At 50.7% G+C, this 19,297-nt stretch overlaps 5 protein-coding genes across 5 annotated transcripts; 3 read left to right on the forward strand and 2 right to left on the reverse strand.

The window, feature by feature from the left end:
- The first annotated feature begins 652 nt into the window (after positions 1-652).
- On the forward strand, positions 653-2,481 carry LOC100908178 (probable 4-coumarate--CoA ligase 5). Its single transcript, XM_003746357.2, has one exon. It carries the CDS (start codon positions 708-710, stop codon positions 2,361-2,363), a length of 1,656 nt encoding a protein of 551 aa, XP_003746405.1. The 5' UTR covers positions 653-707; the 3' UTR covers positions 2,364-2,481.
- LOC100908322 (vasorin) lies at positions 2,392-5,190 on the reverse strand. Its single transcript, XM_003746358.2, has 7 exons — positions 4,926-5,190; positions 4,553-4,741; positions 4,270-4,416; positions 4,126-4,191; positions 3,814-4,045; positions 3,244-3,507; positions 2,392-2,414 (listed from the first exon to the last, which is right to left on the reverse strand). Exons 1-7 carry the CDS (start codon positions 5,169-5,171, stop codon positions 2,392-2,394), a joined length of 1,167 nt encoding a protein of 388 aa, XP_003746406.2. The 5' UTR covers positions 5,172-5,190.
- A 4,436-nt stretch (positions 5,191-9,626) lies between these two features.
- LOC100902281 (diamine acetyltransferase 2) lies at positions 9,627-10,541 on the forward strand. Its single transcript, XM_003746318.1, has 3 exons — positions 9,627-9,835; positions 9,937-10,147; positions 10,241-10,541. Exons 1-3 carry the CDS (start codon positions 9,737-9,739, stop codon positions 10,438-10,440), a joined length of 510 nt encoding a protein of 169 aa, XP_003746366.1. The 5' UTR covers positions 9,627-9,736; the 3' UTR covers positions 10,441-10,541.
- Positions 10,542-10,558: 17 nt separating this feature from the next.
- LOC100902561 (dipeptidyl peptidase 3) lies at positions 10,559-13,867 on the reverse strand. The gene is made up of 10 exons (XM_003746319.1): positions 13,589-13,867; positions 13,242-13,485; positions 12,924-13,116; positions 12,535-12,697; positions 12,201-12,457; positions 11,843-12,093; positions 11,627-11,751; positions 11,304-11,549; positions 10,963-11,189; positions 10,559-10,824 (listed from the first exon to the last, which is right to left on the reverse strand). Exons 1-10 carry the CDS (start codon positions 13,687-13,689, stop codon positions 10,604-10,606), a joined length of 2,028 nt encoding a protein of 675 aa, XP_003746367.1. The 5' UTR covers positions 13,690-13,867; the 3' UTR covers positions 10,559-10,603.
- Positions 13,868-14,947: 1,080 nt separating this feature from the next.
- On the forward strand, positions 14,948-17,564 carry LOC100902705 (protein AAR2 homolog). The gene is made up of 7 exons (XM_029112340.1): positions 14,948-15,205; positions 15,869-15,953; positions 16,088-16,364; positions 16,469-16,581; positions 16,686-16,828; positions 16,900-17,107; positions 17,235-17,564. The coding sequence occupies exons 1-7, from the start codon at positions 15,094-15,096 to the stop codon at positions 17,413-17,415; spliced, it is 1,119 nt and encodes a 372-aa protein (XP_028968173.1). The 5' UTR covers positions 14,948-15,093; the 3' UTR covers positions 17,416-17,564.
- Positions 17,565-19,297: the final 1,733 nt, after the last annotated feature.

A 19,297-nucleotide genomic window follows, 5' to 3' on the forward strand; every position in this document is an offset into this window, starting at 1 on the left:
GTGCGGAGCATGCTATGCGATGCTTCGGGTGTAGGACTGAATAAAACTCCGCATCTACTTAACGCCGTCTCGTTTCTGAACTACCGAAGCCCAGCTCGGTCTCCCCTGAACGAGTTGGGCACCGATACAACCTATGCTTCTCCCGATCATTCATTCGAGCGGGTTTGGGAATTTCTAGAGATGGAACGATTTTTTTTCAACGAAGAGAAAAACCATATCCGAGAGCCTGTACCCGCCTTCGAATTATCTCGTAGGAAAGCCGCCTGGGGAGACCCTCGATAATGTCCGCATGGAATCGAAATCTTTGAGGCGAGATTGGTCCGAATATCTCCGAACGAGAAACTCGATCTGGGCTTGCTTGTGGCGGGTTCTGTTCGTTGCCTCTCCCGAGGCCGTCACCGGATGCAAAGGAAAGCAAGTACACGTCGCTCGCGACTCTTCAAATCGCCTCTTCGGTCGCACAATCCACGTCTGACGTGTGGACGACTACTGGCACCATCGTCAGCGGTTGGAATGTGATTTCCAACGCGATTCTTTCTGATGGGTTCCGTAGGAAGTCTGAAAGCATACCGATAAGAGAGGCGCAGAAATTTCACTCTCCACAATAGCCATCGGTCTGATCGACGTTGTCTTGCGTCTGACTGAAACTCCCAGAAGCATTTCCGTAACTTGTTGACCGTTGTCCCCGTTCTCTTAACGTACTCAGAATGGTACTCAAATCGGACTTCGACGACATTGTCATCCCATCAGAGCCGTTGCACGAGTACTTCGGACGCCTGTGGAGTCGACACCCCGAGCGAACGGCTCTCGTCGACAACCTGACCGGTGAACGTTTGAAATATGCAGATTTCCTGGCATACGTGAAGAAGATCTCGGGCTGTCTCCAAGGCGGAGGCGTGAAAGCCCAGATGAAGGTGCAGTATTTCCTCAAGGATTCGATCGTAGCTTTCTGCACGATGCAAGCGCTGAAATTCGCGAATGCATCGATTGTCCTCTGTCGCCCTCACGAAAAAATGACGACGAGGGAATACGTGTATCAAGTTCGCGACTCGGGAGTAGAATACATTCTATGTGACCCCGAAACGGTCACGCTCGTCAGCGACACGTTCAAAGAATACTCCGATGTCGCTCGGACCAAAGTAATTTTCTTCGGCAATCGAGAGCTGCTGGAACCGTATGCTGACAGTTTGAACGTCGTTCTATTCGACGACCTCCTCGAAACCGACACGACGTGGACGCCGCCGGAGTGCAAGAGCGCGGCAGAGGACATCGCGATCATCACGTATACATCTGGCACCACAGGAAAACCCAAGGGAGCGAAGCATCCGGTCAAGAGCCTCACGGGACAATCAGAAATGATCATCAGAGGACCGAAAACATTCCAGGACGGAGACGTTTATCTCTTGGCTACCTCTCTGTTCTACGCGTTCGAGGTGTCTTTTTCGGAAATCACCCTGAACGTTGGTGGTACTGTGGTTCTAGCCAGGACGGACGTGAAGATAAACTTCCCGGAGATCGTCGAGCGGAATCGAATAACCGTCGCCATCATACTCGAAGTTAGCGGCAGAGCGATCATGGCGACTGCGCCACAGTTCCCACGATACAGAGATCAAATGAAATCTCTGCGTTTGATGATGTTCTGCGGATCGGTCCTTCAACCGAAATTCGCAAAATTGATGTCTGATTTCTTCAGTCCCTGTCTCTTCTCGAACAATTATGGAATGACAGAGAACTTCGCGGTTTCCTTCACTGGGAACAGTCGAGACATGGAATGCAGTGCCGGTCGCCCGCTTCCGAATGTCTCCATCAAGATCGTCGACATGAACAGCCGGGAAGAGCTCCCAGACGGAAGCGTGGGTGAGCTGATGCTGAAGAGCGACTCGCTCATGGTCGGCTACCTCAACGAAACCGCAGAATCCCGGAACATTGAAGCCGATGGCTGGTTGAGAACCGGAGACTTGGCCTATATCGGTGCTGATGATAGATCGATCCATCTCGTGGATCGGTGTAAGCAGATCATCATCTGCATGGACGACACCTTGTCTCCCGGAGAGCTGGAGGAGATCTTGAGAGAACACGAGGCCGTAGAACAGGCTGTCGTGATCGGGGTGCCCCACGATGAGCTGGGAGAAGCCCCGACGGCATTCGTCACGGTTCGGCCTGGCTTCCTAGCCGACGCTGCCTTGTCGGCTGAACTCAGAGAAAGAGTACGGAAGCTGACATCGATTTATAAACATCTTTACGGTGGGGTTTACTTCTGCTCGTGGGATCAAGTTCCGAAAACCGGGAACGGAAAAATTTCGCGACTTTCATTGAGAGACAATTTCCTCAAAGGCAAGGTCGTGTGCACAAAACCAGAATGACCCACCTGCCCCCAATACCTCGAGCACCTCATTTCCGAATCTTCAGCGACGCTGACGGAGGAAAATTTCCGCTGATTCAGGGATAAGCATACCCGTCAATCTCCAGAATAGATGCGAGACCTTCGGTCGGCGTTGGACGATTGTGTTACACGGTGTGCGATTATGACTGACATTTCAATTTCTGTTATGGTTGCTGTTATTGTCGGATATACACTGAGGCGATTTCTTGAAGCATTTTGCTCATGACTTCATGACACGGGTTCCGCTGCCCCGCGGAACAGCCCATTGCCCAAGGACATCGCATCGAATGAAACATTTCTGGTATAATCAAGATATTTGTGCTTCTTCTTAGCTCGCGGTCGCCTATGACCACAGTCAGCATGGTTCCGCGAGCTGCTGGATTGCAGTCAAAGAACGAAAAAGAAAATTGAGATTATTCTACGGTTCTACGGGACGATATGTCCTAAGTCCACCGAAAAGCTCCACCGACCGCTTCCAGGATTTCTAGGCGGAAATCCTCAATACACTCTCACGGAATCGTTGCATGAATGCCAAGAAATTGCGGCAGTCGTTAGCGGTCCTCGCATGATCCATTCAGAAACTCGTTGACCCACCCAACAGCTGCACACGGATCCGAGCGGGGACTTCCCGGAAATTCCTCCGTGGGGAGATAAGGGGATTCCATTGACCAGCCGGAAACACAGGAATCAAATTCTTCCGAAGAATCCATTCTTACTGACAGTTCGCGTGGTGTCAGTCGGGGAGAAATTCAGGCGTGGATAGAATCCAACAGAATGAGTGCAAGCGAATTGATTTATTCTGTTCCAGGATCGATTTTTTTTTGCTGAGATTGTGTCAAGTCCTACTGATCAATACTTACCTTCCGCTTGACTCAAGAACGCGGGCTGGGGAATGCGTTCAGCTTCAAACTCCAGAAGATTAGAATCGTATGCTCTTTGGAAAGGCAGTAAATTATAGGATCTAGGGCATTGAAAGTCTTTGGGCTCCAGGGCATGCAGGAACTCTCCTCTGAGAGCCGCAGGCTCCGAACACTGCATCTCAAGATCAGTCCCGAAGATTGCCGAGTTTTTCGAGAACAGTAAGTTCAGCCAGGAGAGGTTGCAGTCGCAGTTGAATGGATTACCTGGAAAGGTCGCAGCGAATTCTCAAAACGCGATGCAGTGAACTCCGCTCAATCAAAACACGTCCCACCGAAGTGGGAACCTCCGCTCAATCGGATCGCTCTCAAGGAGTCTCGATCGATTGGGCTCAATTGATTCTGGTTCGGGATAGTCGTATTCTCCGCTTATTCGGATCAAAATCGTCTGATCCGCGACGTGTTCCTTTTGAGCGGGAATTCGCTATATCCTGTACGCAGGAATCGCGGGGAAGGAATCGCTCACAGATCAGCCGAAGACGAGGTCAACCGTTCCATTTTCCGCATACTCACGAGCCAGGTTGAGCTGAAGTCTTGACCGCAGGCTGATGGGAGCGAATGTCGCCGCAGCCAACGAAGCCAATTGGTTCTCTTTGAGCGAAAGAACTTGCAGAGCAGGCATCTCATTTAGGAAATCGAGCGGTAGCGACTTCAGACGATTCTTAGAGAGGTCAAGCACCCGAAGCTTCGCCGCAGGCGTCGGGAGTACATTTCTCTCGAAAACGTCGAGCGGAGTGCCTTTGATCTGAAAGATTGCAGACATGTGACAGAGTGAGGACCTCCTTTATCGCACGATTTCGCCCTTCACAAAAAGCATGAACTGACCCTCAATGTCGTTAAGTTGTGGAGTCTGGCGAGGGCTCCGAACGCTATGCTCTCCATATCGCGTATCTGGGAAGCAGGCACATCCAGCCTCATTACTGGAGAAATTAATTATTCGAATGAATCGGATCTCGGCAAGGGTCTCACATCCTCGAAGCTGATCTCGGTCACTGTGTTGGGCAAGCTGCCGAAGGACTTCGTCAATCGAGGGAACGAAGACTCCCTGATTATTACTCGATCAAGAGCACTGAATCCTTGGAAGCCGGACCAGTCCCATTTGTCAATCCCCCTCGCCTGTAGGATTCGAAATCGAGATCTCAAACCACGAGAAAATGTTCGCGGTAGATACTTCTTTCTCCACACCTGCAGCCCTCTCCAGAGAGCCCATAATGATTCATGCTTCATTGAAATCGGTGAAAATACCACGTACCCGGTCAACTTCGATCGAATATAGACTATATAGGAGTCTGGGCACGGGATAAATGCGGGCGAGGTCATTCAGGAACGAGAGCCTGGTGTAGTTGACGCGAGACAACTTGATGACGCTGATGTCTAGGGGCAGCAGAATTTCGGCAGGCAGATGATCCAGAATTGAGTCCGCGATGGTCAGGTAGCTGATCTGCAAACATCCCGAGTGGTGGTCATCAGCTGCTCGAATCACGAGATCTGACTCATTCGCTAGCAATCCGCCAGGAGATCGAGAGGAGCACAGACCAGGAATTCCCCTATGAGCCGATTCCCTTTCCGAGAGGGAAATAATCGATATGATGGAACCCTGACTCGGACGTGACTCTTGAACTTACTTGGAATTTCGAAACGAGACCGAAGATCTTTTGCAAATTGGTCGACGGTTGAATTTCGTAGCATCTGACATCGGCAGTGTCGGCCCTCACATGCAGACATGAACAAGGGTAAGTTTCGCTTGCCAGAGGACACTGGAGGATCGGAACTTCGGCTTCCGGAGGCTCCTGGGGAGCCGACTCCCCCAGGACGGCTTCTGACGGAGCCGCTGTGGCAGCACCGAGCACGAACAGCAGAACGTACAGCATGATGGAGCCGATTGACCCCGACTACGGACGGGGCATCGCATTTGTATCTATTACAAGGGATTACGCCTCCATTAAAAGATCCACGAAGAGAGGCGGGGGATTTGCTAGAGCGCAAAGTGGTTTCAGATTAATGCGACTACTCTTCCAGTTTCGCGGATTCTTCTAATCATTGCCTCAGATAAGCGAACACACGTCAGGCTTTGTCTTAATCGTTCCCGACGCCGAGTTGAATATTCAACCAGCGACTGGAAGCGTCTGATTCAGAGCAACGAATTCGTGCTCGAGTCAATAATTGTAACACCACCTATGGGAAAAATGTCCGATTCCAGGAATATGCGATTCCTGGAACTCGGAAGGGTCGACTGCCTTGAGAAAACATTCTCTAAATTCTCTGAGATCCTTCCGACATTTCTCCGGGCTCATGTATTCGGTCGTTGAGCGTGAGAGCTCGTCGGGTGGAGCTCAGACATCAGCTCGGCCAATCAAGGGTGATTCGACGTTACCGATACTCGTCGATATCGTGGAAATTTTCCATTTTCTGAGTCTAGAGCTGATGATACGAGACTAGGCAGCTCCTTTCTATTACGGCGGCCGACCTTGATTGAGTTTGCCCGAATGAACATAGCGATAATCGAACTCGCCGGCGACCTGGTATCAACTCCTCGGCCCGGTAGCCGGGCAGAAGTTCCAGTCTGTTCGGCGGAGTGTGGGTCAGCATGTCACGAAACCTAAGACGGTCTTGTTGTCGATAGCGTTCTGTATTTAACCGACCGCTGAAAAGATTCGAACGGAGACGCAATACCGTAGGTGCATCCGGAAAGTCGGTCCCTGCTCTCAGTTCTGTGCTTCTTGCTGAGCGGAGGACGAAGCGTGAGACGTGCCTGAAGACGGTCCGGGACAATCAGCTTCAGGTGAAGTGAAACGCTCTGCTACCTGTCGCCAGAGCGATCGGACTCGAGAGATTCGGGCTCTTCACGCGCGTTCGAGAACCTTCCTTGATCCTTATGAACAAAACTTGAAGTGATTTAATGTCTTGTTCGTTCGGCTCGAGTCAGTTTCTTCGAAATTTTCAACGAGGCTGAGCCATCTCGAATCGATTAGGCCTGTGTTTCCGAAGCGGGCGAGTGCCCCACCGGTGGGTCACGGCGGTTTTCCAGGGGGTCACGGGACTTCCGGGTCTTCCGTACTATCGATTCAAGGCTCATAGCGAGATGCGTCGAAAGCTGAATTCGTACAGGGAGATCACCCTTGCCAATGATTTGCTTTCGGACCTTTTTTCTCGTCAACGTCATTTTGCTTTCTCTGAGATGTCTGCTCCCTCAAATATTCTGTGTTCGCTGGTGGGCCATGGACAGCTTCCGTACTCCGAATGTGGGCCTCTGGGGAAAAACTGTTGGGAAACACAGGACTAGGCAGTCAGAGATGCGGATCATTCTTGCGAAGTGACTCCAGGCGAGATTCTAGCCGACACCAATTACTCCCGGGGAAATTATCAGGAATACGCGGGGTGGAACCAACTTTCTCGTGAGAATAATCAGGACTTAAGTGTACAAGCGGGGAAATCATTCATTATTACAGGCTTGAATTCTCTAAGATCTCGAATTCAGAAGATCCAACTATGATCATGCAATTTCGCTCTTGAAGGATTTGTCGACGGCATTCGGAGAGCTCGAATCGATTCCGTGCGTACCTAGCGACAGATCATGGGATAGGTGCATCCGGAACCCATATTCTCCAATTTATGCAAAAATTCCCCTTGGACGGAATCGAGCCCCGAACGTGTCATTTCCGCCTAGTGCCTAGTCACCGAAAATCGACGGCTCCTCCGCGTCGGAAGCTCTCAGCCAAGCCAAGCGTCAATCGCAATGGAATGGAATGGCTTCCCGGGAATCAATAATGCTAGAAGGTGCCAACTTGCTTGTCGTTTTCGACTTCCGAGTAGGCTCGCTGTCAGAGATACGGATTGTCCGCTCATACGTCCGATGTGAAGGGTGTAGCGCGGAAGGCGACCAATCGACGCGAATCCTGTGGAAGTCAACGAGGTCAATCTGAAAAAGACGGAGCTTGGGCCTTGCGAGGACATTTCTCTCGTAAACCCTGAGTTGTGTCCCAGTGATCTACATATTATGCATAAGAAGACGTTCCGGTATCAGCATCCGCAATTAGCATTAGACTCAGCAGTAACGCCAATGCTGAATAGACACTGCTGAGTTAGAACTGACCCTAAACGACGTCGAAAGAAGCAGTCTCGCGAGCGCTCCGTGAGCTGTGCTCTTCACGTCGTGAGCATGAAAGAAAATTATTCCCGCGTTCTCGCTATGCAAGGAAATATTCGTACCAAACCCAAATTCACATCGGGCTCACGTTTTCGAATATCTTTCACCGTACTCGGCGATGTTCAAACGGGGGGAAGAAGACTCTTCGCCTATGATTATGTCCAGAATGCTGAATTCTTGGAAAGCGGATAAGTCCCACTGGTCGATCCCCGTTGTTTCGAAAAGTTGGGTCACTCACAGAAGCTTCGGTGCGATACGCTTCCCTGGAAAAGGAAGAAACTCTTTCGCCGGGTCTCGATGCGGCGGGGTTCGAGAACGTATGCTAGCTCGAAGGAACGATACTCGGATGAAATTGACGCGAGACCGCTAGATCACGTTTATGCTCAAGAGCAAGAGCTGGAACGCCGGGAGAAAGTCCAAAGTTAATTCAGCGATGGTCGGAGGAGTGGTTTGGAAAGGCAGAGAACAGTTCCGCTCGATCAGCTTCCCCGTCTGGCTATCACATGGAAGTCTTCCAAGAGATAGATAACCCCAGTCCCTTGAGATCTACCAGAAACCTCGCCACCAGCTCGGAAATTCGCTGCAGGGTGTTTCAGGCGGGATGCGGAAATATCTGACAATGGCAAGATCGGTCGAAGTGTGGAGAGATGAGCAAGCGTGGGTTTCGCTCGCCGGCGGACACGGATGCACCGGGAATTGAAACTTCGGGGGCTTTTTCGGGATGGGCATCTCCTCGACAGACTCCGGCAGACCAGATGCGGCAGCAAAGAAAATAAACAGCAGGATGTGCCAAACGATGACGCTGATTGACCTGCAAGACGAACAGGGCACCGCGAATCTACCACCAGAGATTAGGCATCCGCTCGGAAAATCCCTGATGAGAGGCGCGGGATGCTAACAGTGTGATAGAAGTTTAATCCCTCCCATTAGTGTGTACCAGGCGGATGGGCGCTGTCGGAAATCTGCGTTGGTGTGCTTCATCGATCAGTTGTTCTGAGAAATTCGAATTGGGATTCCCGAGTGATCTCCTGATAGAGTAGAATTCTTTGGTGAGATTTAACGGCTTGGCTTGACTCATTCTGATCTCGTCATCACCGAGCACCTCTTTGCATTGCGTGGTGATTCCTGTTTCGACTTTAAAGAAGCCTACAACTTCGTCATCCCCTGTAACCAATCCCCACGGAGGAGACAGCGAAGTGTTCAGGGATGGAGCGATTGGATCTCTATTCGCTCGCTTTTGAATCTCGCTCGCATCGGCAGGGACTGGACAACTTCCCTCAACCTGCTTCCAAATAGTCGACCTTGGGTTAGTTTTCCTCGGCTCGAAAAAAAGCAGGCGCCAATCGAACGGACGGTCAGGCGAATGAACTGGTATCTGGTCCTTAGTTTGATGGTCTAGATATGGATCCGGCTCGTTCACCGCATCGTCGGTCAGCAGTCAGCAGAACGTGGAGTCTAAGACGGTCTATTTGATAATAGCGTTTTACATTCGACTGGTTGCTGTGGCGACTAAATGGAAACATGTCAAGAAAGATATTGAAACTCATTCGCCGGAATTCTTAAGAAAGTTTCGCTGTTGGATTGAGATGCCGTAGATATTCTGGTACTCGGGCAGTGTCAAGAAGACGGGCAGGTTCCGGAGTACAGATGAATAAGACGGACAGTCTGCTGTGAACAGGCAGTTTTGAGTTTAGGACTCTGTGGAGACGAGTCACCAATAGTGCCGAAGTTGTCTCCAACTCGCTCGTGTGAGTTTCTCGTACGCTCCAGGGTCATATTCGATTGGCTAGAAATAGTAAGCCGGAATGAATGACCGGACTCATCTTTCCCGATGGTTGCAGGAAGAGATATACGGGGAGACTCTCAGGGACGGGCAGGTCCTGGACGGTCGCAAAGTGGACTCTTCAGAATGTTTACGGTATTCAGGGAACCCTGAACCCAGAGCTGACTAACGATTCCGTCTTTCTGACGGTACCCACGGCTGGTGTCCCTCATCTGAATGAGGGGTCATCGTCGATCGTCGAGCCAACGCTCCGCCATCCCTAGTCGATCTAGGAGACGCTCCCACTCCCGTTTCGAGGATGAAATCTCAAAGAGCCACCGGAGCGGATCGTCTTGGAAACGCGCCGCTCCCAATGTTGTTCCCGGAGAGGGTTCCCAAGCGGGATGCATCGGGAGAGAGGCATCCAGCTGACGAAAGTTCCATGGACGGCCAGGTGATCGAAAGTGCGCACCTCCAGCAATAATTCTGTTCAAGGCAGTCTCATCTCCGTTGCAGAAAATCCGACGATGGTGTCTTACATAGTCCGAGCAGCAACTGAGAGCGACACTCAAGCAATCCTGGACCTCATCGTGGAGCTGGCTGATTATGAGAAAATGGCTGATCAGGTCGCGAATACACTCAAACGTATTAGATTAAGAATAAGTCCGAAAAACATAAATCCACGGTGACGGCCGTCCACTGAGAGTTGTAGAAACTTCCCAATCAGGTCCGCTTGCGTGTCGAGCAATTGAAGTGCAGCGGGTTCAGAGCGGACGGCGAGCCCTGGTTTCATGCCAAAGTGGCGGCGATCGTGGATCCGTGCGGCGAATGTGACATCGTCGGCTACAGCATTTACTTTTTCAAGCACGACATCCTGTCAAACTCCCGAAGCGTCTACATGGAGGACCTGTACGTCAAACCGGCGTACCGGAACCGAGGTAACCCTAGTAATATCGAAGGTGTCGAGTGTCATGGGGAGAGTTCTTATTCCTCGGAGCACTGGAGATAGATGATGAAACATCCTCTTCCAGGGATCGGCGTCGCTCTCTGGCGTTCAGTCGCAGCCCATGGTGTGCAGGAGAAGTGCTCATCCCTACGTTTCGCCGTGCTCTCATGGAACGAACCGAGCATCAAATTCTACAAAAGCCAGGGAGCTTCAGATATAACAACCACGAGGGGTGTGCGAGCATACCGTTTGAAATTAAGTCAGCCTGATCAGTCTTCGTCTTGATAAGGAATCGCTCCGGTGGGGGATTCGCGATCCAGTTCCCCCGGGAGACAAAAAATAATGAAAGAGTAATGTCTGCAATTGGAAGATAGAGCCTAGAGTTTCTCTTCTTGGTAAAATTCGGGAATACCCTTGAGTCACTTTATTCATTAGCTATATCAGTTCTCTACGAATCCTTAGCATCAGTACCTTGGGAGGAGGGGGAGGAAAAAAGTTGATCAAATGTCGGTGAAGAACAAGAAGCCTCCCAAGGGAAATGATGCATGTCTTGGACGTAAATATCCTTCAGAATTGTATATTTTTCTTCTATCTTGTTGAAACGTTCCATGAACGATCTCAACAAGCCCTCGACCGTGGGCTCGTATGATATCATAACGGCTTCCGAGCCTGGAATGAGATCATTATGGGCTCAGTTCCTGAGTTGCGCCATCCGAGCTCCGAGAGGCGGAGCCGAGGAGCGAATATCGCTTCCTTCATCAATATGGGGATAATTCAGCGAGAGACCGAGTGCCGCATCCAGCTCACCTCTGAGCAAGGTGTTTGGCTGAACCACCAGTGGTTTTTCCTTGACGACTTGGTCAACGATGTGTCTGATATCAGAGAATTTCTTGTTCAACGAAACTATTCTCGACGCGGGATCCGAGAACTCGTCGTACAGAAACTCGGCGGATTGGAAGTCAGCTGTCGATTTGAATACATGCAATCGCAGCGCGAATTCCCGTAGAGGTTTCCTGATTGCAACGAGCTTCGCCCTGAGGGATGTCATCGAAAAAAATATCAGCATTTCCCGTTTCGCTTCGCATTGCTCTCCAGAATTGGTGCAGTAGGTGAGAGAAGGAAGGAGGTGGGGACCCCGCCGAACAAACCTGTCGATGGCCAGCTCGAGATTACGCGAATTCGTATTCCTGTCAACGACTTCTCTCACGAAGACGAATCCCGGGACTTTTTGCTGGAGCACGTTCAAGATCACGAAATGCGCACGAGCATGCGGATTGCCCCAAACTTTGTTCTTCACATCGTAAGTCTTGAGAGCCACGAGTCCTTTTATCATCATTGAGAGACAGTTGGCATAGGCAACGTTCTCCGCCTCCGTGTCGGGAACACCGATGTACCTGCACTCCAAGCGGGTGGCGGGTGACACTCACATAAGGAAACTCACAGTCACATCTATCGATTGCGAAGGACTCACTTCAGAATATAGGGTTCCAAGGTCAGAAGAATTCCCACGGCATCCGCTCTGCACTCCTCCATCGAGGAGCCAAACTTCCCGAAGACATTTTCATATGTTTGACCTGGTTTGTACCAGCTCGATACCTTGAAGAGAATAGACGTCAAGAGATCGCGACTTGCTCATTAGTATGGCGCTCCTCAGCTAGAAAATACGTGCCGAACATCAGGAACTCACAGATCTCCCCGTGAGCGGATCCACGAGGTCCCGTCTGAAATTCAGTTTCCCCAAACGGTTTTCTCGCAGCTCCTTCCCAGTGCCGTGACCGAAGAGCTCGCGGAAAATCACTTGAGCTTCAGTGGCTTTCACACGATGCTTGAGGAGGAGTTCGGAATCTCTCGGCGTGAAGAAATGCGTCACAAGCTCGTGTATGATGTGATTCGAAAATAGGATGCTCTTGAAGCATTCATTCTGCGTGACTTCAGAATCTGAAAACGGAAGTCTCCCACTTCTCAGAAGATGCGCGAGCGGTGATCTCGCACCGATCGGGACCCTCAGTGCGGGGGTGATTTTCTACTCTGCCCGAGGAACCCACAGTGTGGAAGATTGACGCCAGAGTAGATGGAATGTCCCGAGAAAGCTATAGCATTGAGCGACGTGAAATCCGGAGAGAGCTCTCGTTCGACGTTGAAGGATCTGGGCCACGGCAGAAACGTCTCAGTGATTTGAGGCGCCGCTTGCACCAGCTTCATGAGGCGATTCGTCATCTCGTTAGTCACTGTCGCCGCGAAACCCTCAAAAGAGGCTCGTCCCCCAGCAGGATCTCTGTGTCGTTCGACGAAACCGAAATGACTGGAATCAAGAGCAGCATTTTTTCGAAGAGCTTTGGGCTGCTTGCAACCCCATGATTGACATTCTTCGGGTCTCACCATTCGACGAAAGGCAGCTTGTCTCTAATCCAGATCCGATTGGCTTGTCTATGATGTTGCAAAGAGCCCATTTCAAACGATTTGATGAACAAGTTCAGCATATCCGCCTCTTGGCCGTTCCGGGGGTAATTAGTCGCTTCTCGGAGCTCTTCATTGACCGCGGCTAGAAGATATGAGCGAGTCCTGACCGAAGAGTTCCAGGGGAATCCCACACATATTCACAAATTAGATTGGAGTACGGAGTAGGCAGCCCCTTCTTTTCGTAGACGACAATTTTGACTTGAGACTTCTCCCTACGACCGACGTCTCGCCGAATGGAACGTCGGCGAGGTCTCAGAAATCTCGGATCTCAAATCTGGACTTTGCTTTCCCGAACCACCAGAGCATACCCAGAAGTTTCCTGTAGTCGCCTCGCGTCATCTTGATCACAGAACCTTCGTAAACGTGCGCCGTCCCTATGATGTTCTCTGGGGAGGTGTCCAAGTCATCTGTTGTTTCGGCCGAGGCGAAACGAATCTCGTAAACGCTTCTTCCGTCAGGGTCGATAGTTTTGAGGACTCTGTGATTGAATGCTTCGATATTCTGGGAAGGAGATGAGTTTCGCCTCTGAGTTCGCTGCCTATTGCCTGGTGCTCGGACTTCCGCCCGGAAAAATCACCAGAGGGCGGCAGAGCTCTGCGGGGGATAATCTGCAATACGCAACTCACCTTCGAAATGAGGAATGCTGTGATCAATCTCCCGTCTTCCTCTGTGCAGTTGGTCGAGAAGAATGATGTGGTACCTCTGGGTGGGAAATATCCCAGGAGTCGGACTTTCTCAGTGTAGTCGTACATTCTCGGAAAACAGTGGCTGTTGTAGAAATGAAATTCTGCGGGGCCCAGTACTTCTTGTGTGACTGTAGCCAATTTGGTTTGCGGAACATCCGGTATGAATTTGCTATCGCCGAAAGCACTGGAGAACAGGGAGCGACTCAATGAGTAGCGGGGAACTCGCAAATTTGTTCGAGAGTTACCCAAGGAGCTTGGAGATATCTATTTTTCGTCCCAAAGCTCACCGATAATTCCCTGCGTTTGTGAAGAAGGCCGCGGCGTACAGGTAGAGATTGTCGACATCAGCCTGGCTGAATTTGTGCCTCGTAATTAGGAAGTCTCTCATTTCGGCGAGCGTTGGCCGATATCTGAGTATACGATGTAGCAATATGAAGATCAAGGGACTCTCGGGTGAGGTCTGAACGAGGTTGATCAGATGTCCTTCCCAAGCGGCTCTTAAAAGCAATCCAGTGTTATCGAATTATTGCGCTGGAGACTATGGCGCGACTCGTCCTCGTTCATAATGGAAAGAGTTCTTCATGGTTCTAAGCTCGGTAGAGCGCCCTAAGCCAGGGAAACTATATACGCTGCTTGCAGAAGTCCTATCGAAGATGAGAAATCATCAGATTTCACCAGGGGAAGCTACGAGGGAGCTGCGCGAGGGAGCGATGAAGCGTGAGATGTACTTCGACAGATGATGAAGGTAACGCCTCTGTCGCAGGCTGAGATTATTGAAGCCGAGGAAGACGTCGTTCGCGATGAATTTCGTCTCCTTGTGATAGAACATCGGGTCCGAAGACATTTTCTCTGGAAGCGGTGGAATGATATATCGGTGATCTCTCCATCTAGCAAGAAATCGCGTCAAGACCGAGCGATCCGAGCTTCCCCCCAGGAAACTCATTTGACATGCTCTTCCAGCCAAGCGGACTTCGAGACGATTCTGATTCCGCGCGTTTCCCTAGGCGGGGTTCTGTATCACCGCCCGACTACTTTACGGTTTTTATTCCTCCTTCCCGCGCCTTAAAGGTTGAGCACAGCAGCAAAGAGGTGCTCCGTGTATCGATTCCTGACATCCTCACCATGAAGCATGTGATAGATATTTCGAACATATGATCGCAGATTCACTAAGAAAAGCCATTCCGTTTTCGAGAAAGGAAAATTCATGCGAAACCTGCCGAGCCTACGCCTGAGCTGCGAGAGAGCGCCGGTTTGAGGCTCCCAGTATTCCCGAGCATACGACGTGGATCCTGATACTCGATTTGGCGCATCTAATAGGCGATACTCACTGTAGAATTTTCTTTTTTCACGGAGCTCGAGATGGGAGGAATTCAATTCGCGCCGCAACCAGCGGCTGAACTTGGGTCTCACGATCCGCACCAGGAGAGCACCAATTCGAAGTGCACGAACCACTCATAGCATGCAAATAGCCCGAAACATGCCAAATGCACTTATGCGGCTCGAAGGGAGCTCTATGGAGGGACCAGATCGCGCGACATTGACTGCCTGATATCAATCGGGGGAATCGATTGCTACCACGCTATTCTGTTTCGTGCGCTGCCGGGAGGATAACACCACAGCATCACCACACTAGCAGCCGAAAGCGCACAGCTGATCGGCCGCGGGCAGACTGAGCCGGTCGGACAGCGCGAAGCTCCCGGAAAAAAACGGAAGAGAACTCGACGCCGCGCTGTCTGTCCCAATCGTGGGTAGGAATTGTCGAATCGAGCTCTAACTCAGAGTCAGAGCGACCATGGACTCTGAATCGGACGATCTTTACGATAAGAATCCAGAGCTCGTGCAACGACTGTCTGAAAGAGGAGCTACTCTGGTGATCTTGAATCTGCCCATTGGATCTGAATTCGGTAATTACCCCTCTTGAAGCCTCTATTGGTCCAAGTATTAGACCTCGTGGTCCCGAGCAGAATCGATATCCTGCAGAAGCTCTGCATAGAACCTTCCCGTTATTCGGTGGCGCCGGAACGCCGGACGACTTTTTTGTTTTTTTTGTGCTCCGGGACGATTTGACACCTCCGAGTCAGTTCATGGAATACGGGATTCCGAAGCATTAGTAAGGAGTAGTGTAGGGCCCAGGCCCTATGCTCTTCCACCATACATTTCCATCGCATTCCAAGCTGAACGCGCTACGGTGTGAGCTGGTCTCGATGAGCCTCTTTTCCCAGTGAATTCGGCCATCCGACTTCAGCTGAGTAGACCACGAAGAACTTAGTGAATCTTCGAGCGAGTGCAGTCAATCCATCGCGATTCGCGTGTCAGACGGTCATGGGAAGTATTCCCGCCGAGAGTCTGCGGATGGTGCTCACAGTGTATCCATACTACCTATTTGGGTCTCTCCGGACCCTAAATTAATCCCACATGATTGCACAGCCCGAGACCCTTTCCAATCACTTAATGATCTCGGTTCTCATCCCTCTGACTCCAGAACTTGAGATTCTAAGCGGTTTTGCCAAGTATTTTCTACTGGCTCAAGGTTTCTAAAACTTCAATGGAATGATCTCCCTCGTCAGGTGTCGATATGAAGCAGTGGGAGATCGGGGAAAGGTTCCGCGGTGTGAAGATGATACCCGTAGGCGTCCATTTCATCTACTTCAGGTACGCAAAACAGGCAAGAGGCATAATAGCTTGGACATATGAGTCGAGTTGTCCGATTCGGAGTCGCTAGCGGCTGTGTGGGGCGAGCCACACCGGGCTTCATCCGATCAGAAACCGAATTTCTACCGTTTCAGTAACGCCCTCAACGGCAGCGTAGCGCCGAGAACCGGCTTCTTCCACAATTTCATCGAGAGAGAAACAGTGGTGTACGAATGGAACCCCAGAGACGAGATGTTGGAAGAAATCAGAGACCCCGAGCAAGTTGAGCGCTTCGTAGCCGACAGGCGAAACTTGGACCGACATCTAGGTCCTTACCCATATGAAACGTATCGTCATTGGTTGTCTTTGACCGAAAAACTCACCGCTGCAGTAGTTCAGAGGGTCCAGCCCGAAGACGGCTACATTTATTCGGTATGTCCGCATGAGTACACCCGGGAGCAGTTCCGGAGGACCTAATTGGAGCTTTCCTACCCATGAGGAATTTTTGATAGAACAGATTCGACGCCTATCCGCAGGTTCAGCAGTTGATACCACAAAAGTATCCGCCCGAAAAACCAGCAGCAGGGGCGGAGGACCAGGGATTACCGGACATGAAAGAAGAGCCTAAGAGCGCCCTACGATTGACTCCGTGAGTGCTGAGGATGTCGCGCTGGACCCTCTTCCACGAAATCCGTTCTTGCCTCGTGGCTGATATCGAGAAGATGCGACGCTACAACTTTCCGAATCTTGCAGGATTCCCATCAGAAGACATCCCGAGGGAGCTACAGCTGCTCAAATCACGCAGTACGGCATGGATGGGAGTTATGTGCTCCGAGTTATGTTGGACAGCGTGGGCACAGAGAATCTTCTCGGTAAGATCGATTATCGGCTCCTTCGTTGGAAAACCATTGTGCCGAATCAGGATAGTGGATCATTTCTCGTGAACTGGATGATGGTCTCGTTACAGGGGAACTTCAATTCGCCTTCATCGTTTTCTTGTGCGGTCAACGTTTCGAGGGATTCGAGTGTTGGAAGAAACTTGTGCGCGTGATCTGCTCGGCTGGAGCAGCCATGGCTGCGAGCCAGTTGGAAACCTTCTACCTGAACTTCATCTCAATACTGCATTTCCAGCTGAAAGAAGTTCCCAAGGACTTCTTCCTCGATATCGTGTCCCGGTGAGGCAGGAAACCATTTGTGGTTTCGAATCCCGTTTCCAATGACTGAAGACCTCTATCTCTCGATGTCTCCGAGCGACTCGTTGCCCTCCTCGGAGCTCCTCAATGATTGGGTTCTTGATTGCAGGGAAAACTTCTTGACGGATACTCTAAGCACATTCTTCCGCAATGTACAAGACTCTGCCCCGGAGGGCGGAGCATTACGGAGGAGAGCAGAACGCTTCCAATCGCATCTGACGCGTTACTTCAAATGGGATTTTGACCAAGAAGCCGAAGAAGATCTACCTCAGATCGTTGAGGTGGAGTGAGATACCTCCCGGTGGCAGCATGGTCAAATGAATGACATACCCTACAGTATCAAGGATGAGACCGTTTCGGGAAGAGATGTCTGAAAAACAAATGTGATAGCGTCGTGCACGACCCTCTTCGTACGATCTGGTGACGAGAGTTGGACACATTGAGTTGTTTATAAATCGAATACTCTCTTGTCACTGTTATGTTTGGAATGTCCGTACACCTCCCGCAGAGCTTCCAATGAGATGGAGCTGTGAGCGCGAACAAAAAAGCGCACGGTGTCGTGGACGCTGTGATGCTTTCGAGCTCTTGCGGGGGCTCTAGTCATGCTATCATTCGAAGCGGCGAACGAATTCGCAGAAGCGACAGGTCGTTGACAACGCCCGAATGTTCTCTCCATATCCGATATATGGATGGATTAGGTGTTCGATTCGATTTTGATTTCATGAAAGATCGATTAGGAGGCGCGTTCCTCCACGGGGGCTTCGGAATATCGGTGCGATTTTCAACCACACTTGCCTGAACTGGAGGATCGACAGTGGCGTAGCAAGCTGCAGATGAATGAGGGCAAACTGCGCAACGCAGCTAAATTCCTGAGGCAGGGTCGAGCTCAGTAGCATCGGGCCGGCGAGCTCACAGGAGATTGCCATCCCCTGAGAGGGGAGGAGGAATTCCGAGATCAACACATTGGGTATCGAGATCAGAGCTCTATAGCTGCGTTACCGCGGACAAATTATTTTTTCCAATTAGCTCAAAACTCTATTCACAGCGATTTGCTTCCAAGCAGAAATCCTGTAGGTACTTTGTTGTTCCCGTTCGACTGAGTGGATGGGGCTCTTCCTTCGATCCGGAGAGAATCGGAAGAATGAAAAAGAGTCCAAGATGTACCTCTTTTGAAGTTACGCTAAACGAGTTCATCAAATCTGAGAACGCGACAGCAGACATATGAACGGAATCGTTTGAGACCCACACGAATACTTTCTCTGGACTGCGTCGGTGGCTTTCATCGGCACATCGACTTCCAGGAACGGCCAGGCGCTACCGTCACGAGGTACGTGGGGTATGGAGGCGAGTGCGAGATTCTACTCCGAATGTGATACTCCGGGAGCATCCGCGGTGGTAGCTGATCCGGCGCCGGCGATATCGAGCCCTCCTCCTGAAAGGAGTGTCATCACTACTCCCGCGGCGTTTTGACGTGAAACGTCTTTAATTTCAACTTGGGGGGCGCGTTCAATGTACTTCGTCCTTCATGTAACGATTTAACGCCGCTTTTGAGAGGCTAGAACTTTCTCGATTGTGCACAGAATTTTTGTTGGATTGTATTGATCGGCAGACAATTTACGGGACGATCTTCTATTCGAATTTGAAATGAATCTGAGAATGTTGAGGGCCCTCACGACCCGATTTCCAATCATACTGATAATCTCCGCGGTTACTTGATGAATATGTTTCCAGAGCCTATGAACATTGGATTTCAAAGCTGATTCCTAGTCTAGTATATGTATCTAATAACTATCGATGAGTATTAGGGAGCTGCATATGGTTCGAGCCCTATTTTCCGAATGATGGTATTTCCGTGCTGAGAAGCATGAGAGAATCCCCGACTGTCCCAGTCTCAACGCCTGAAACCAGCCATGGTGACACAATCTTTCCAACCCTTGACGGCGCGCTCTGGTTGCACGCGAAGCCTTTGGGGAGATTTCGTTCGAGAGCCCGACGAGCCCTGAGCGGGAACCGGCGGTTCCTCGACTTGAGTTGGTAGTGCTGACTGAGCGGCAGCGACTTGAGCTGAGGCTGGCACGCACTCAGTACCCACTGGAGATACGGAGGAAACGGATCACATCAACAGATTTGTGGCAGATTTTGTAATGATGAAAAAGAGCTGGGTTTTGTTCA

Source organism: Galendromus occidentalis, unplaced genomic scaffold (assembly GCF_000255335.2).
Source record: "Galendromus occidentalis unplaced genomic scaffold, Mocc_1.1 scf7180000077495, whole genome shotgun sequence".
Lineage (NCBI taxonomy): Eukaryota > Metazoa > Arthropoda > Arachnida > Mesostigmata > Phytoseiidae > Galendromus > Galendromus occidentalis.

What these genes read in the sequence shown, in the direction of transcription:
- LOC100908178 (XM_003746357.2), top strand. Translation starts at nt 708, where the DNA reads ATGGTACTCAAATCGGACTTCGACGACATTGTCATCCCATCAGAGCCG.
- LOC100908322 (XM_003746358.2), bottom strand. Translation starts at nt 5,171, where the DNA reads ATGCTGTACGTTCTGCTGTTCGTGCTCGGTGCTGCCACAGCGGCTCCG. An exon ending in ACAACTTAACGACATTGAGG is followed by an intron (nt 4,046 to 4,125) that starts GTCAGTTCATGC and finishes GCAATCTTTCAG; the next exon opens with ATCAAAGGCACTCCGCTCGA. An exon ending in ACTTCAGCTCAACCTGGCTC is followed by an intron (nt 3,508 to 3,813) that starts GTGAGTATGCGG and finishes CGACCTTTCCAG; the next exon opens with GTAATCCATTCAACTGCGAC.
- LOC100902281 (XM_003746318.1), top strand. Translation starts at nt 9,737, where the DNA reads ATGGTGTCTTACATAGTCCGAGCAGCAACTGAGAGCGACACTCAAGCA. An exon ending in ATGAGAAAATGGCTGATCAG is followed by an intron (nt 9,836 to 9,936) that starts GTCGCGAATACA and finishes CTTCCCAATCAG; the next exon opens with GTCCGCTTGCGTGTCGAGCA. An exon ending in ACCGGCGTACCGGAACCGAG is followed by an intron (nt 10,148 to 10,240) that starts GTAACCCTAGTA and finishes ATCCTCTTCCAG; the next exon opens with GGATCGGCGTCGCTCTCTGG.
- LOC100902561 (XM_003746319.1), bottom strand. Translation starts at nt 13,689, where the DNA reads ATGAGAGACTTCCTAATTACGAGGCACAAATTCAGCCAGGCTGATGTC. An exon ending in AAGCTGCCTTTCGTCGAATG is followed by an intron (nt 12,458 to 12,534) that starts GTGAGACCCGAA and finishes TCTTGATTCCAG; the next exon opens with TCATTTCGGTTTCGTCGAAC. An exon ending in GCCAAACACCTTGCTCAGAG is followed by an intron (nt 10,825 to 10,962) that starts GTGAGCTGGATG and finishes ATCTCATTCCAG; the next exon opens with GCTCGGAAGCCGTTATGATA.
- LOC100902705 (XM_029112340.1), top strand. Translation starts at nt 15,094, where the DNA reads ATGGACTCTGAATCGGACGATCTTTACGATAAGAATCCAGAGCTCGTG. An exon ending in GATCGATTATCGGCTCCTTC is followed by an intron (nt 16,829 to 16,899) that starts GTTGGAAAACCA and finishes GTCTCGTTACAG; the next exon opens with GGGAACTTCAATTCGCCTTC. An exon ending in TTCCTCGATATCGTGTCCCG is followed by an intron (nt 17,108 to 17,234) that starts GTGAGGCAGGAA and finishes TCTTGATTGCAG; the next exon opens with GGAAAACTTCTTGACGGATA.